Source organism: Cornus florida, unplaced genomic scaffold, assembly GCF_030987335.1.
Source record: "Cornus florida cultivar Cherokee Brave unplaced genomic scaffold, ASM3098733v1 CherokeeBrave_3.0.0_Hap2_Chr06, whole genome shotgun sequence".
NCBI classification, from domain to species: Eukaryota; Viridiplantae; Streptophyta; class Magnoliopsida; order Cornales; family Cornaceae; genus Cornus; species Cornus florida.
Genome location: NW_026775576.1, coordinates 40,993,684 through 41,012,470, shown reverse-complemented (window position 1 = coordinate 41,012,470; position 18,787 = coordinate 40,993,684). Strand labels below are relative to the sequence as shown.

At 37.9% G+C, this 18,787-nt stretch overlaps 1 protein-coding gene across 7 annotated transcripts; it reads left to right on the top strand.

The window, feature by feature from the left end:
• The first annotated feature begins 696 nt into the window (after nt 1-696).
• On the top strand, nt 697-3,273 carry LOC132311356 (UPF0481 protein At3g47200-like). 7 transcript variants are annotated; one of them, XM_059809244.1, is made up of 3 exons: nt 697-826; nt 1,548-1,894; nt 2,208-3,273. In XM_059809244.1, the coding sequence occupies exon 3, from the start codon at nt 2,237-2,239 to the stop codon at nt 2,837-2,839; it is 603 nt and encodes a 200-aa protein (XP_059665227.1). In that variant the 5' UTR covers nt 697-826; nt 1,548-1,894; nt 2,208-2,236; the 3' UTR covers nt 2,840-3,273. The 7 variants fall into 7 exon arrangements, with proteins under 7 accessions (XP_059665227.1, XP_059665226.1, XP_059665225.1 ...); XM_059809243.1 differs by having other exon boundaries at nt 2,187-3,273; XM_059809242.1 differs by having other exon boundaries at nt 2,175-3,273.
• Nucleotides 3,274-18,787: the final 15,514 nt, after the last annotated feature.

Sequence of the window (18,787 nt, the reverse complement as noted above, 5' to 3'; positions counted from 1 at the left end):
TTCACAAAGATTACTATACTGTCCGTGCCTAACACAGACAACTACCATTCAATGCATATGATTTTCAATTCAAATCATTAATGAGTGGGCCAATATCTATAACACTAAGATATTAGTCTTAAAATTAGAGATAGCAGACACAAATAGCCGACAACTCGAGAACGACAGGAGATCAGCAAATTTTGGTTGACCTTAAACAGGTTCAAATTATAAACGAGTTGACACGATTAACCCGTTTACTTAACCGTGTCGAGTAATAGTTGAGTGGTTCAACTCGTATAACTCGTTTATGACCTGTTTAATTCAACATGTTATAATCGTGAATATGGCCAATGTAATATATTACCCGTTTAAATTCAATTATTATAAATATTTAAGTCATTTCAACATAAACCTTATCAATACCTTATGATTTTTCTTCTTATTTTGAATATTTAGTATAATTGTGACAAATTTTTTATTTATTTATTATTTGATTAAATATTAAATGTCTCGTTTTAATAAACATGTCATTAAATGGATTAATACGTTTACCCGTTTAATAAACGGATTGGGTTAGTGTTGAGGGTTTTGACATGATTATTAAATAAATTGGGTTTAAATTTACCTGTTTAGTATAATACCCCCGACACGATATGATTACGACCAAAAAATACAAATTCCCACCTCTATTTTAAACCCCATAAGAATACTCGTCTCAACAGCCCGAAAGCCCCTCTCTCTCTCTCTCTTTCTCCCTCTTTGCTTCTTTCTCTTCTGATGATGGAGCACGCGACTGAGATTGAGCTGCTTACCGGGCGGTCCTTCATGGCTCCTGCCACCACAAGTGAGTTGTATATTCTTCCATTTCTCTTTGTTCTTGGTTAGTGATTGATTCATATACACAATAATAATACTAATAATAATTCATAATAAAGAATAAGATAATGGAGGAATAAGTTCTGTCCTAGAATTATTTTATGCTTGCTTTATTTTTTAATTTGTTCTTTGTTGGTTATGGATTTATAATAATAATAATAATAATAATAAATAATAAAATAAGATAATGTAGGAATACGTTATCTAAGTCCTATAATTATTTATATTTGTTTGGATAAAGTGCACTAAATTTCTCATAACTTCCTCCTCTTTTTCAAAAAATCCTGAACTAACTGAAAGAAAACTCCCTTAACTATCTCTTTTATCGCAAATTGTTAAATATCAGTTAGAAAAATAACAGAAACCACAGCATGCCTGTCACGTGAGGGGCAAAATTTTTAAAAAGACAAAATTAACCCTTATATAGTTAAGAGATAAAATATTATAATATATATATATATATATATCACATTTGTATTTTCGGCAAAATAGGCCATATTCAGTCTCTCTTTCTTCCTACTGGTGAGACAAAATTGAATCATGCCCAAACTTCAATTTTAATGCTAAAAAATTCCACATAATTGGATGAATTTCAAAAGACGCCCCCCCCCCCCCCCCCCCCCCCCCCCCCCCACAAAAAAAAAAAATTGTGTGAATCAATCAGAGCTTAATTTTGGGATTTTTGTCAGCGAAATGTGATGAAATTTAACTGGGTAACAAGAGAATGAAATTTTGGTTCACCTGAGAAGGAAGAAGGTGAAGAGAGAAGGTGAAGACGAAAGGACAATGAACCAACCCAAAAAGGAGCTCGCTCTTTAGTGGCCATATTTAGAGACACAAAGCCTTTTTTTTTTTGGAAGGAACGTAAGTGAAGCCGATGCGCGCTCTCTACCTCCCGTGTGTTATCCTCTGCAACAATGGAAATTTTTTTGATGTGCTGTCACTTTGTTATTGGAAATTGAAATTGCATGTGCTACATAAGCAGCTGAAGATAGATTGAACTTAAAACGACTTAGTTCAACTAAAGAGCTAAAAGGTAATTTAACTTTTTCATTAACGATTGATTAATCTTTTATCCTTCAATGCAACAAAATAATAGTTTGAGGAGTTTCTGTTTTACTTACTTCAGGGGTTTCTTACTATCGGGTCATAGTTGGGGGGGGGGGGGGGGGGGGGGGGTTTAGTGCACTTACCCTAGTTGTTTTGATTTCGACCGGAAATGTGAACAATTAATTAAACCTTGAGGTGGAGGCATTTCTTCACACAATTTTGGGCTGGTCATCCTAATTAACTAATACAGGTAATTAATTAATTAGCTCCTCGAATAGATGTTGCTGCTGCTGATTCAGGAAAACGAAAAGATGTTGATGCTGATGGGATGGCGGACCAAGGAAGTTCTTCAGAGGGCACACTGCTTCAGCTTTTGGAGTCCCTAGATAAGAAGTCCCAAAGCAGCTCAAATAATATTCAGACCCTGGCGGACTACGGCTGTAAATGGGTACCACTTGTTCATAGGATTCCGGATGAGATTCGTAAACTAAATGAAGGTGCCTATACCCCCACCGTCGTGTCCATTGGGCCTCTTCGTAGAGACGAGGAACATTTGCAACCCATGGAGAAGGAAATATTCTGCTACATGCAGTGCCTATTTAAAAGATTTGAAAATGAGGGCTTAGAACAACCATACATGCAGGTCTTGGTAGAACATTGTGCGCGCGCTATGTTGGAGATTGAACCCTCCGCTCATTATTGGTATTCGGATTCCAAGATTAGACCTGATAATGAGGTAAAAGCAGAGGTCAAGTTTGCAGAAATGATGCTCATTGATGGTTGCTTCATAATAGAACTTCTATACAGGAATCGTATTTCTACTTCAATGTACTCCATCACTGACCCCATATTGGACAACTATTTCATGAGGTTTGCAGTCCAAAATGACTTGATACGACTGGAGAATCAGATTCCTTTCGAAGTTCTTTAAAATTTGTTCAGCCTGACACTGGCAACTTTGCCCCACAATGACCAACAATTTTCTCTCAAGGAATGCATCTTCATTTTTTTTAAACATATGATGGGGTTAGAAATAACACCAGATTTGGATACAGCAACAAAGCCCCTTTCATATACTCGATCTTTTACACAGTTGGTACCGCCCCGAACTGCCGCTGCCTTTGATTCGTAAGCACCACCCCCTTTTGAACAAGTGCACTTTGAATTCTGCCATACAACTTGACTTGGCAGGAGTCAAATTTAAGCCTGCTTCTGGAAGCAACCTATTCGACGTACAGTTTTATTCTTATCATCATTCTTGGTTTCGAGGGTTTAGAAGTGGTTGCTTTGAAATCCCAAAATTCTGCGTTACTTTCTCAACTGAAACATTATTGAGAAATTTCATTGCTATGGAGCAATTTTTCCCTTACTATCACCCTTATTTCACATCTCATGCTTTTCTCATGGACAAACTCATCAACACCGCCAAGGATGTTGATCTACTTGTTGAAGCAGGGGTGATACACAACTATTTGGGTTCGAGCGAATCAGTGGCAGATCTCTACAACAATATCTGCAAGAATGTTTATTTAGAAGATTTCTACTTCACTGAGCAATGCAAACAAGTGACCGATTACTGCAACCTTTTCTGGCCAAGATTTATAGTAAAACTTAAACGTGATTATTTTGGTAATCCGTGGTCAGGCATATCAGTCTTTGCTGCCATTCTCCTTTTTGTCCTCACCTCACTGCAGGCTATCTACACCATGCTTTCTTATTATGATAAAAAATAAGTATATATTGAAGATGCAGATGAAGTATTGATGACTATGTTCCCACCAAATTATGTCATGGCAACCTCGATTGTCTTTCAGTTGAAGTCTTATTACAGTTTGTAAGATCATATTGTTTAGCTATGTATTTGTCCTCTATATGGTCTGTGAATTGTTATTATTACATAGCTTGTTGGGTATCTGTATTAGCTTTATTAATGTTGGGCACTTGTAACAATTTCATTATATATCTGAGTCAACTTCAGTAAGATTTTCTCAAATTATTTACATTCAATATTGTACTTTTTTCATGCAAGAATTTTATTAGTAGACGCAGTAAAGGCCATTTTGAGACGCAAAAGTTGGAAGAACAAAATTAACAAAAACTGAAAAACGGTGATAATTTCTGTACTTCTGAGATTAAAACACAATGTTAAATTAATGCTCATAAAATGTGTAGAATTTCAGAATTTCCTTTCGATCCGAAGCTGTTCCAAAATTTTATTTTATTTTATTTTATTTGTTTGGAAACTCGTAATGGGGTAACTCTGCTAAGAGAAGTGCATTTATTGACTTTGTGACTTTGCATTCTAGGGTATTTGAGAGGAGAGACTAGAGATAAGAATTGTTTATGTATTTAATGTTTTTTGGGGGGGCCAATCGGCCAAGAGACGACTAAAGAGAGTAGTCGTCTCAACTTCCAACCTGCTTAAAATCAGTGACAATTTTGATCTACCAAAAGTTAACTATGATTATTGTTTTTAATCTTTGTCTTTCAAAGTGAAAATTTGAGATTTTAAATAAATAATAATTTTTACAGTTTCTTGACAAAGTGATTCATGAAGATGCTATTTGTTAGAATGGTTGGGAGTGGTTCCGATTCGATTAAGTCTCTTATTAAATCGGATCGTGTGCACGTCTATTAACCAATTATTCGACTAAAAAATAAAAATAAATAAATAAAATTAATATGAGAAAGAAATATCAGATTTTCTTTTTACTTGGTTAGAACTTTCGTCACCAGCTACATGAGTGTAAAGAAAGTGTAACAATGTGTTACATGAATACATGATTACAAAGAAAGTGTAACAACGTGTAGCAAGATTGCAAAGAAAGGCCCAAGAGCTTGGTAGAGTTGGTAAGGTAACGACCTAGACACTCATCTGTCCTAGATTCGGTCCCATGCACCTCCATTATTACCTTCATTACTATCCTTTACTTATGATCGGGGTGAGTAACCAGGGATTTATTTGGTAGCTACAAGTAAAAAGAGTGAATAATTGCGAGAGTTCCGAGTCATAAAAAAAAAAAATATATATATATATATATATATATATATATATATACACACATATATATATATACACACACACAGAGTTTCCTTTCATTCATTCATATGTAACTCGATGCACGTTCAAGTACATAGACTTTCAGCACCAATGGTGATGATGGTTTGTTTCGAAAAGAAAAACCTACGACTTTTGCTCCACAAAGATTACTTCATTGTAATGTCTATGCTTGCAATCTCCCGACAGACAGCAGCACGAATAATAATGATACCTTTTTTGGGAAAAAAATATAGGGAAATGCTTTTTTTGACAACAGATATATACCCAACAAAAAACCGACTTCCACGTGGCAACAACTTATTTGCGCACGACACTTTCCTCTCTTGCTCTGCTCACAGCCTCTCTCACTCTTTGAGAATGAACAACGATCCAAGGATGAAACACAATTCCGACGATCCAAGGATGAAACACAATTTCGACGCCTCATTACCACCACAATTTACACTTCTTGTCACCATAACCAGTGACTAAAATAACATGGTGGTAGCATGATGACGTGATGAATGCGGAAGATTCAAAGAGGCTGGTGTAACGCTCAAAAGGATACAAAAATAATACTAAAAAATATATAAAATTTCGGCATGACCTCCGCAAAAAAAGTCCCTCTACAACCTGTTGAAATACAAAAATAAATGCAATGGCCTCATTGGCCTTAAATCTAACATATCCTATCCCAACGCACAATACAAATATTATATTACATTCCCAAAATGGTTACATACATTGTGACTGCCCAAGTTTTTCAACTCAGTGCGTCAATGATGAATTGAAAGATGACTTGATAACGGATATGAAATATGGAAGCAAAAGACAAACAACAGTCTCTAGAGATACAACATGACTCTAAGATTCCAATGTGACCCTCAACTAGGTCATGGAACCCAAAGGAATCGAATGCGGAAGCAACGTTACAAAAATGAACAAGAATGAACCTAGGGGCAAAAACATCATTTCTAGCTTAAAAGTGGGTGCTACCGAGCACACCATTGGAAAGACAACGAAAAATCAATGAACTTAGACTCAAAAATCACTTGATTCAGAATCCGGATGAAGAAGATATGGCTAACGAAAGAAACAGGGGCAAAACAGTCAAAAAGTACTAACCCAAGAACATCTAACCGGTTAGGAGACCTTCCTAACCGGTTAGAGACCAAAAAACACAACCAAGATACTGCCCCAAGTCATCTAACCGTTTTGATAACCCCTTCTAACTGGTTAGATGTGAAGAGGGCAGTAAGGTGCAACCCAAAAACTTGGCAGCAGGGGTTTTTCAGGAAAAAGTAGAAATTTAAGGGTCTAGATGACATTTTTTGAAAAAACACAAAGAGAAAACCCCCCTCAAAATTGAGCTTTCTATGTGACTCACAAGAGAAATCGAAAAATACACACTATGAAATGCCCAAAATGCCCTCCCAAGAAATCTGGTCCAGAGGGTCGAAAAAGCTGCTAAATAGCAACAGAAGCTGAACTTCGGAAATGGTTTCCGATGCCAAGACGACATTTTCAGGAAAAACACAAAGAAGAAACCCCCCCTAAAATCACATTATATAAGTGACCATGTAAGGAACGGAATTTATTTCCCAAATAAAAATCCCAAAATACCCTTAGGTCAGATTATGCAACAAAAGTGTAAAATTAGTCCGTAGGAGGCTCATTTCACCAAAGAAGAAGCTTTACCCGGAAACGACCATGCACGCAAACATAACTTACCTAATAAGATGTGCTACAATGGTCCACGGCTTAAAAATACAGCCGATACAAAATATAACCCCCCAACGGCCAAAATGCCAAAAACGAAGTTTGGAACGAAAACTTGGAATTTAAAATCATGAGATGGTTTCAAAATGCCGTTTGGCCCTTGGCCACATTTCATACATGATTAATGAATGCTAATGGAAAATTTTCATATACAATGCACACTTCGGCGCAAAATAGCATACTAAAACGCATGAATTTCATATAGTCTCATTAAGGGCAAAAATTTAACATCCATGATACAAATGTAATTCCAAAAGAAGTTTGGCCCTTGGCTTCATGTCATAAACATAAAATGAGAATCAAAAAGTGTGCTTACGCACACATTACAAGTTTAGAATCAAATATATACATTTAACAAATAAGGTTGCATACAGCATTTCAAGCCAACCTTCACAAAAGAAACTAAAGCCTTCAAGCCACAATCATCCAAGCAATGATGAGAATCTCAACCTCGATTCTTGTACCTGAAAAATGTCCCCACTACGTGGGTGAGTAACATAAAGCTACTCGTAAGAAATGAGCATGCATCGACCTATGTTTTACAAGTTTACATGATTTAATTACTGTGGTTCATTCCACCTAACGTCTATGTCAAATGTGAGACTAAGGGAGCATCCTAGCTACCTAAGATCATTTCTAGCATCAATCACCTCGTTCATGCAATTTTAACAACATAGGGTCATGCTTATACAAAGCAATGACATAAGAGTATGCTTACACAAAGTAACAATATAGGAGCATGCTTACACAAAGTAACAACATATAGATTCTCAAGGTTATCAACTTGAAGTCTAAAATGCAACATCAACTAAATATAACAATTTAGCATAATCAGAATATCTAATACCACACATCAAGATATAGATTCTCTAGTTTATCAACTAGAAATCTAAAAGTGTGAAATCAACTAAATACACCAATTTAGTATGGATGTACTTAACAACATCAAATCGCCAATAACCAAAATCACAAGTCACAATTAAACATTAGTTGTCAACTTGGAATTGAATGCGAAATCAAATAATGGAAGACTTGGACATCACGTCTCGGATTTCCGCCAAGAACAAAATGGTTGTTCCGGGCACTTACCCGCAGGGAAAACCACCCTAAGTGCACACTATCTCAATTAGAGAGAACTCATACCTCCCGTACTAAAGCCGAACTTTAGCCATATCACATGTAACAACAATGTCCCAAGACTCCAAAATAAACCAAATAAGTTCATAACTTATACATATTACTACTACATAGTAACAAGTTAGCAATATAACTCTCAATTGTGCATAATAAGCATTTCATATCCATAATACTATGAAATCACAAGCCAACAATATATTCATATTAGAAACATACTCTCATGAATATAAATTTAACAACAATGTTCTTCAATGCATATAACACAATCAAGTGAATACATCACAAGTCTAAATCCATGCTCTTAAAATAGAAACAACTTCTAAAACATGACTAGATCCATGGATAAACAAGATGGAATTTAATTACATCAAAATAATTAAACTCTCTAGATTTCAAATCAGTTCTAAATGGCCTCAATTTAATATATGATAAAAGACATATCATGGTCATTAGATATATTCACACAAAAGCTTAATTAGGCCCATGAAACCATAAAAATATATTTTAATTAATTCTCTTAATTAAAGTCTCAAAATTTTCAAACTCAACAAAATACTCTCAAATTAAAGTATATTAACAAACATGTCAAAACTCAATTTAGAAGCATAATACAACTCAATTTCATGTAAGGTACAGCCATGAACTTTAATCTTTCACAAAAGATAAATATTAATTAAAAAGAGCAATTCTTATTTAATTAATCTCAATTTAATATATGATAACAAACATATTAAAACAAGATTTTCTACCATACCACAATTCAAAACCAAGTTACACATCATCATGAAAATTAAATCTTATAGAAAGAATTAAATATTTCAATTTTCTAGATTTGATACAAGGCATGCAAATAGGTTGTATAATCATGCTAAACACTCAATAGAACACACACAAAGGCCTAAAACATTCCCTACCTCCATTTGAGATGAATTCTCAAATCCCCACCAAAATAAATCGGCTCCGAATCCGACGAAACTCCTAGGTTTTGTCCGGGACAACACCACGAACATGAATCCCAAGGAAGCTCCATCAAAAACACAACTTGACTTCAAACCTGAACTGAAGAAATGGCCAAAACGAGATTCCAATCGGTTGGAATCGAAGGCCTCGCCAACACAAACATAAAACACTAAGACACGATAACTTTTCATTGAAGGGAAGAAGCTCAAAAGAGGAAAGAGAAGATGGCAGCCATGGGAGGAGCTTGGACGGGCCATGAGAGAGGATAGAGAGAGAAAAATCTGATTTTTCTTTCTAAGACCTCCTATTTATAGAAAAACTCAAAAAGTGCCCCGAACGGGCCCCACCGGGTCTGAAAAAGTGATATTTGAGCAGACGTGCTCAAACGGAAAAACTCCATGAACGAAAAAGATTCAAAATGAGAAAATATGAACAACGGAAAAACGACGTCAAAAATTGAGTCCCAAGAAAAGAGTTATGCCCCAAACAAGTTTGGCACAAACCGGGGCCAGAAACCCTAAAACTGGAAAACATCGTCCAGGAGGAAATTCTAAGAGTCCACGACTCGACGAAATATGAAAATGAATCCTGTACGAGGATCCAGGCTCAAAACAAGGTATTGAGCAATAACTTTCATTAATTGCACAATGACCCCTCCAAAAAGTGAAAACAGCGAAACTGCCCCAGAATGAAAGTATTTTCCAAAAGATAATTTCTTAGATACCCCTGAAATAAAATATCTTCAAAAGATAAAACACCCCAAGAAAAGGAAATGTTTACAAAGAACAATGCATCCATGCCCCTATGGACACCAGGAGCAACTAGAGTACTTTCTCACGAAATTAAAGATACGTATCTCATAGAAATCATTGAAAATGAAGATACGTGAAGTCAGAAACTAACTCCGAACACAAGAAGTGTGGTTACGCAAACAAAGTGCCAAACGAGAAAAAGACAAAATAGGGAAAAGGACGAAAAGTGAATAGTATCAAAAAACGAAAAATGTGGAAACGACTCGGTCCTCAAAGGAAGTTGTCAATCCATAGAAAAGAGTCTCGAAAATTACTCCAGAGCACTCAAGATGACACTAAGCGACATGAAACTGAACTCAGAAAAGAAAAAGATTAACGAAAAAAAAATATCCGTGAAAATCTAAGGAAAGGGAAATGAATGAAAATGACTGGGTCATTACATACTTACAAAAGTCCCATTCCTCCATCTCATCCAAATAAGGGACACACTTTAGTTACATCAATTTACAATCCAAAAGTGTAGTTAGAATTTAAAAGTCCATAACTTACAACATTATACTAAATAAACTAAAGTTTCACAAGATAGTTAAGATTACATTTACAAAATATTAGAGTTCTAATACAAAAGATAGCAAAAATAAAATAGATCCCCAAGCTCGTCTAAAATTATGGTGGATCGTCGTCCGCCACCTCTTTTCTATATCCTGAAAAATGTTAAAAATAATGGGGTGAGCATAAGCTTAGTAGGAAGTGTCTAAGACACACTTCTTATGTCCCTGTGAATCCATGCAATGAATAGATAAAAAGTGAACGGGATCATGTCATAGGGAAACAGACATTCTCAACCACAATAACAAGCATGTAACAAATATCAACCAATCACAATTATACCACAATGTCATGAAGTGCAATCTTATGCAAATGTCACTCCTCATTTCCGAAATAATTCCGTTTCAACAACCAAACCGTTAGTGTAGTCCGACCAAAGGCACCTCCATGGCGTCATGAAAGGAAAGTTGGTTAACTATCCACGACCATAAAGCACCTCCAAGGCGTCGCATCAGGCCTAGTTAACTCAACTACTTTCCCTTCTAGAGTACACCAACATCACGGACCACTAGATGCCTCCTAGGCGTCCGATTTTCGCAAACACTTTTAGAAATACTTTTCCCAAAAAATTATTTCCTTTGTTTTGAAAACATTTTTCCCTTTTCTCTTCCCGATGGGTGTATGAATGCTTCATATTTCTAATCATCAATTCAACTATAGGCTTTCACACATTCCATTTATATCATCATCACAATTTAATAAGAAAATCTAAACATTCATTCATTTTATTTATTTGTTTATTTACAACCATAGCATTCATTTTTTCAAAGAAATAAATAAATAATCATAGGGCATACAATATGTCAACACTAAGCATGGTCATTCACCGTAATGAAACTAATCATATATATGAATTCAAATAACACATGGAACACATTTATCACTTTGATTAATCATACTTACAACAACCACAAACTAGATAATCAAAATTAGCATGCTTAGAATCAAATTTTAGGGAGAAAATTCACAAAAAAAAAAAAAAAAAAACCAAGAAGTTGTATATTAGAACACCCCTACCTCAATGGAAGTGAAAACCCTCAAAATCCCCAAATCCAAGCCCTAATTTCATAATCCCTAGGCTTGGCCAAATGATGATCAGCTCCTATCAAATTGACGGCCTCGACGAGCTCTACAACTTTGCTTCACAATATTCTACCAAATTCCTAAAGGAAATAACTAGATAAGGTTTGAAGTTGCAAAAAGAAAAAAAAAAAATGAAACTACCGAGAGGAGTGATGCAGCAGAGAGTGAGAATGTGTCTACGTAATGGCCTTATGGCCTTTTGTTATGTTTAATTTGTTGGTGGGCCCACTTACTTTTAAAAAAAAATCTTTTACCTTTAATATATATATATATATATATATACACATATATATATAATCAGAACTATTACATTTTCCCTAATTTTAAAAGATTTCGTCCCCGAAATCAAGCCATACCTGAGGAAGAAAACAACTCTGTATACTTGGAGCGAACCTCATGTTCGATCTCCCAAGTAGCCTTCTCAACTCCGTGATGCCTCCAAAGAACCTTTACCAACGGTATCGTCTTTTTCCTCAACACCTTCAGCTGTGTGTCAAGGATCTGAACTGGTCCCTCCTCGTAGGAAACATCCTCATCAATGTCTACATCAACCCAACTCAAAATGTGAGACGGATCCGGCTCATACTTCTGTAGCATCGATACATGAAAGACATTATGAACTCTGTCCATCTGCGGTGGCAAAGCAAGTTTAGAGGCAACCTCTCCTACCCGGTCCAAGATCTCAAAAGGTCCAATGAATCGTGGCGACAACTTGCCACTTTTTTCGAACCTCATCAACCCTTTTCATGAAGAAACCCGAAGAAAAACATGGTCTCCCACCTCAAAGGATAGCGGTCGTCTCCGTCTATCTGCATAACTCTTCTGTCTGATCAGCTTAATCTTCTCAGTAATCTCGAGTATAATGTCGGGTCCTAAGGCAGCTGTCTCTCCCACCTCAGTCCAACAGACAGGGGACCTACAAAGTCTACCAAACAACGCCTCAAATGGAACTATCTGAATACTTGCCTGATAACTGTTGTTATAGGCAAACTCAATAAGTAGAAGGTGATCCTCCCAACTACCACCCAAGTCAAGTACATAGGCCTGAAGCATATCCTCTAAGATCTGGATGGTACGCTTTGACTGGCCGTCCGTCTGTAGATGAAATGCCGTACTAAGGTGCAACGCTGAGCCAAACGCTGCTTGAAGTCCTTCCCAGAACTTCGAGGTCAACTTAGCATCCCTATCCGACACAATAGCCACTGGAACTCCGTGTAATCTCACAATCTCTTTCACATAAAGTACATTAAATGCCTCTGCGTCATTGTTGCCTTAATAGGCAAGAAGTGAGCCATCTTAGTCAATCTATCAATAATGATCCATACGGCTTCATTTTCCCGCCGTGACCTAGGAAGACCTGTCACAAAATCCATGGCAATCTCCTCCCATTTCCACTACACTACCGGCATTGGCCGTAATAAACCAGATGGTCTCTGATGCTCGGCCTTCACCTGCTGACAGGTAAGGCACTTAGCCACAAACTGTGCAATGTTCTTCTTCATTCCATTCTACCAATACTGACATCTCAGATTGTGATACATTTTGGTACCACCCGGATGAACTGCAAACCGGGAAGTGTGAAACTCCCATAAGACGTCCTCATGACAAACTGTGGGAACAACCAACAAACCCCTAAACCGTAGACCTCCATCTGCATGTAAGGTCCAATCCTTTACGGTCTCACCATTGGAGATCAAGATGTAAATGGCATCCAAATCCGAATCTTGTCTCTGTGACTCAATCACCCGTCTAACAAGAGTGGGTTGAGCCACGAGACTAAACAAGAATGCTGACTCACTGCCATCATCATCATCATCAAAGCAATACAATCCTATCTCATCCAAATCTTCAGGCGTCTTCCACTTCCGAATGGCTAAACTAGCCAAAGTCCCACAAGATGTCTGACTTAAAGCATCAGCTACAACATTTGTCTTGCCAGGATGATACTGCAAATCAAAGTTGTAGTCTTCTAAGAACTCAACCCATCGCCTCTGTCTATTGTTCAAGTCCTTCTGGGAGAAAAGGTACTTGAGACTCTTGTGGTCTGAGAACATCTCAAATCTCTCCCCATACAAATAGTGTCTCCAACACTTCAAGGCAAACACAACTGCCGCTAGCTCCAAGTCATGAGTAAGGTAGTTAAGCTCATGAGTCTTCAACTATCGAGACCCATAAGCCACTACTCTACCATCATGCATCAGTACACAACCTAAACCATCACTTGAAGTGTCACAATAAATCATATAACCCAAGCTATGCTCGGGTATCACCAACACTGAAGCCGTAGTCAACCTTGTTCTCAACTCTTGAAAGAATGACTCACAGGCCTTATTCCATGCAAACTTGATCCCTTTCCAGGTCAATCTGGTCATAGGAGTTGCTAAACGGGAAAAATCCTTCACAAATCTCCGATAATAGTCCGCTAGGCCAAGGAAACTCTGGATCTCAAAGACATTCTTAGGTTGCTCCCAATTTAGAACTGCCTCTATCTTTGAAGGATCAACTGAAACCTCACCTTCTGAGACAACATGTCACAAAAATTTCTCCTCTTGTAGCCAAAACTCACACTTTTCATATTTGGCGTACAAACGGTACTCCCGTAGAATCTGCAACACTATACTCAAATGGACCTCGTGCTCCTCCCGAGTCCGTGAATACACAAAAATGTCATCCATGAAAACTACTACAAACTGATCCAAGTAATCGTGAAAAACACGATTCATTAGATCCATGAATGCCGCTGGTATGTTAGTCAGACCAAAGGGCATGATAAGAAACTCATAATGTCCATACCGCATACGGAAAGCGGTCTTTGGAATATCCTCCTCTCTAACCCGCAACTGATAATAACCTGACCTTAAGTCAATCTTCAAAAAACAACTGGCTCCTCTCAACTGATCAAACAAATCATCTATCCTTGGCAAGGGATACTTGTTCTTGATGGTGGCATTATTTAACTTTCGGTAATCAATGCATAACCTCAAAGAACCATCATTTTTCTTAGCGAACAAGACCGGTGCACCCCACAGTGACACACTCGGTCGGATGAAGCCTTTCACTCTCAATTCATCAAGCTGTTTCTTCAATTCTTTCAATTTAATTGGTGCCATATGATACGATGCCATAGAGATTGGCGTGGTACCAGGCATCAAATCAATAGCAAATTCCACCTCTCGGTGTAGAGGTAACTCAGTCAACTCCTCCGGAAACATATCTAGAAAGTTACGCACAATCATTGGATAATCAACCCCACAAAACTCCACATCATCGTTGGCAAAAAGGCTAGCCAAGAAGAACGTCTGCTGATCCCGACCTCTAACACCATAGAATGAATGAGTGAGAGGATCACACCAATCTCCCACAAAGCAAAAACAATCCCCAAACATACCCCTGACAACTGAAGGACTGGATGATGGCTCGGTTGGAGTGAGTGCAAACACGTGACCCTGAAAACCGCCTGCCTGATAACCAGACTGCTGAGTGGGTGTACTTGAAGAAGCTCCCCTACCCGGTCGAGAACTCTAGGCTGACATGACTGGCTGGGACAGCTGAGGTGGTGGTGGCGGTCGAAACCCTGGCTGAACTGTGGCATACTACATCTGCCTCTGCTGTAAATCTCCACCTCTGCCCAAACCACTGCCCCGTTGTGGAAAATCTTTCACCCTATGGCCCTGGCCACACCCGAAACATTCCCCAGACACTACCTGAATCTGAGTATACTGGGACTTGTGATACCCTGACTGCCCACACTTAAAACAAATCACCTAAGCTACCTGTGTCTGAGAGCATTGGGACTTGTAATGTCCTAACTGCCCGCATCTGAAACAGGTAACATTCGGTCTAGAAGACCCAATAGATACTGAAACTGTGGGTACGGATCTGACTGGTTATTGTTCCCTGAACCCTGACTACTCATGCTTCTGTTTCTTACTTGATTGACCCTCGGAGAAAGTACTCATACCCCTATTGTGCTTGTAGGATTCCCTGATAGCTTTGCTGTCTTTGCTCTCAGCCTCAACCACTAAGGCCTTTCGCACTGCTTTTGCATACTTTGTCGGTTCTGAAGCAGCTATAATTGGCTCGATGGTAAGATCAAGGCCATCAACAAATTTCTCTATCTTTCCTTCCTCATCATTAGCAATCCCTGGTGCAAACCCAAAAACGATGTCAACTTATTTTCATACTCTGTAATTGTCATGTTTCCTTGCTTCAACTCATCAAATTCCTTCTTTAGTTCCCTCAGCTTAGGCGCCGGAAAGTACTTCTCATAGTATAATTTCTTAAAAGTATCATATGTCATAGTATCCAAATTATGCATGTGTGAAATAGTCTTCCACCATATCTCAGCATCACCAATAAAATTGTAAGTCGCCAATTTGATCTTCAACTTGTCCGTTGCCAAATTTATGGCATTAATATGCTTCTCCACCCTATCCAAGAAACTATCCGTAACAAGCGGATCTGGGCCTCCCTCAAACAGAGTTGGCATCACTTTCACAAATTTTACAATGTGGTAAAGAGGATCATCTAACTCATTTGTCTTTGGAGGTGGCGGTGGTAGTGGTGGTGGTGCTGGTGGTGGCACAAACTGTGACGATGACGCACCTGCCGGGTGATATACATAAAAAAGAATTGCCTGAACGGCTAACCTCAACTGCTCCCTCTTTATCTGAAAAGGTGGATCAACGGTCCCTCTCGCTTGTCCCCCTCTTGGTGGGACCAAATTACGCAACAAGATATCTTCCTCAACTTGCTCCTGATCCCTTTCCACGGGATTAGAGCTAGAACTTTCCCCGGGATCTCTTCGTGTTGCCATGACGCTATAAGAAAAATGAAATGGATCAATAACGATGACACTAAAATACGCACGAGAACGGAGTCCGCACATGAATGACTTGACAAGAATGGAAACACATAAGCACCTTCCATACTCCCAGAATACCCAACTAATAATAAACATAATCATACTAATAATATACAACAACATTAAGCAATTAGCATGTAATTATATGAGCAGTTTAACAATTAAGCATGCCTTCCAAATAATTAAACACCTTAACACATAAGCATATAAGCATGCAATTACGTAAGCAATTAAGCAAGTAAACAAATAACTCAACTCCCTATTCAATCCTAGGTAAGCCTCTACTCGTCGTCCTAATGGTATTCGAACCTCGCTCTGATACCAAATTTGTAACGCCCCAAAAGGATACCAAAATAATACTAAAAAATATATACTCATTGGGCCTTAAATCTAACCTATCATGTCCCAACGCACAATACAGATATTATATTACATTCCCAAAATGGTTACATACATACAAAAGTCCCGTTCCTCCATCTCATCCAAACAAGGGACACATTTTAGTTACATCAATTTACAGTCCAAAAGTGTAGTTAGAATTTAAAAGTCCATAACTTACAACATTATACTAATTAAACCAAAGTTTCACAAGATAGTTAAGATTACATTTACAAAATATTAGAGTTCAAATACAAAAGATAGCAAAAAATAAAATAGATCCCAAAGCTCGTCTAAAATTGTGGTGGATCGTCGTCCGCCACCTCTTTTCCATGTCCTAAAAAATGTTTAAAATAATGGGGTGAGTATAAGCTCAGTAGGAAGTGTGACACACTTCTTATGTCCCCGAGAATCTATACAATGAATAGATAAAAAGCAAATAGGATCATGCCATAGGGAAACACACATTCTCAACCACAATAATAAGTATGTAACAAATATCAACCAATCACAATTTTACCACAATGTCATGAAGTGCAATGTTATGCAAATGTCACTCCCCATTTCTGAAACAATTCTGTTTCAATAACCAAACCATTAGTGTAGTCCGACCCAAGGCACCTCCATGACGTTACGAAATGAAGGTTGGTTAACTATCCAGGACACAAGGCACCTCCAAGGCGTCGCATCCGGCCTAGTTAACTCAACTACTTTCCCTTCTAGACTACACCAACATCACGGACCACTAGGCGCCTCCTAGGCGTCCAGTTTTTGCAAATACTTTTAGAAATACTTTTCCCAAAAATTTATTTCCTTTATTTTGAAAACATTTTTCCCTTTTCTCTTCCCGATGGGTGCATGAATGCTTCATACTTCTAATCATCAATTCAACTATAGGCTTTCACACATTCCATTTACATCATCATCACAATTTAATAAGAATTTCTAAACATTCATTCATTTTATTTATTTATTTATTAACAACCATAGCATTCAATTTTTTAAAGAAATAAATAAATAATCATAGGGCATACAATATGTCAACACTAAGCATGCTCATTTACCGTAATGAAACTAATCATATATATGAATTTAAATAACACATGGAACACATTTATCACTTTGATTAATCATACTTACAACAACCACAAACTAGGTAATCAAAATTAGCATGCTTAGAATCAAATTTTAGGGGAAAAATTCACAAAAAAAGACAAAGAAGTTGTAGATTAGAAGACCCCTACCTCAATGGAAGTGAAAACCCCCAAAATCCCAAAATCCAAGCCCTAATTTCGGAATCCCTAGGCTTGGCCAAATGATGATCAGCTCCTATCAAATTGACGGCCTCGACGAGCTCTACAACTTTGCTTCACAATGTTCTACCAAATTCCCAAAGGAAATAACTAGATCAAGGTTTAAAGTTGAAAAAAGAAAAAGAAAAATGAAACTACCAAGAGGAGTGTGCAGCAGAGGGAGAGAATGTGTCTGCGTAATGGCCTTATGGCCTTTTGTTATGTTTAATTTTTGGTGAGCCCACTTACTTTTTAAAAAAAAAAAAAATCTTTTAACTTTAATATATATATATACATATATATATATATATTCAGAACTATTACAGCCGGCAGCGACCAAGGTTGTGCTCGAAGAACGCTGACAATAAAGGATGGCTGCGAGATGGTCGTGACGACGACAGAGTTGACTGTTGGTCAGCGACAAGGATTGATGATGGCAGAGAATAGAACACCGGGGAAATGATTAGAAGTTACAAGTTGTCGATATAGTCTGATACAAAGAACGTTTGGTGCATGCAGACGCGTGGTGCATGATTCCGACGATGGGTAAGGAAGGAAGAAAACACTGCGAGCAATAATCGGTGTTACGTACGGGATAGTAGTGACTGACTGCAACCTATGAGTGGTGTCGAAGGGTGATTGGTATCACCGGGACGGGTCTAGTGATGATGACCTTACCGACGACAAGGATCTCATTAGTGAGACCAGTGATTCGGAGATATAGAAGCCGTCTGAACTGTAATATGAGTATCGTGCCTATGATATCGTTGGATCCTTAAGTAATCGGGTTCCAACCAAAGACTAAACTTGCTACGAATCCGTGGCTAACGTCTTAACTCCGTCAATCTCTTCGCTCCCGACGAATCTCCGTCACCAATTGCTTTACTTGATGGTGATTCGATGGTGCGGATGTAGGCCGCATGAAAAAGAGACGAGAAAGATGACAGAGGAGTGGGAGAAACTAAAGAAAATTGGAAAAGAGCAG

Bases quoted from the DNA above. Each gene is read 5' to 3' on its own strand.
- LOC132311356 (XM_059809238.1), top strand. From the start codon at position 760: ATGATGGAGCACGCGACTGAGATTGAGCTGCTTACCGGGCGGTCCTTC. The intron at 827-2,174 runs GTGAGTTGTATA...TTAATTAATTAG, and splicing joins CATGGCTCCTGCCACCACAA to CTCCTCGAATAGATGTTGCT.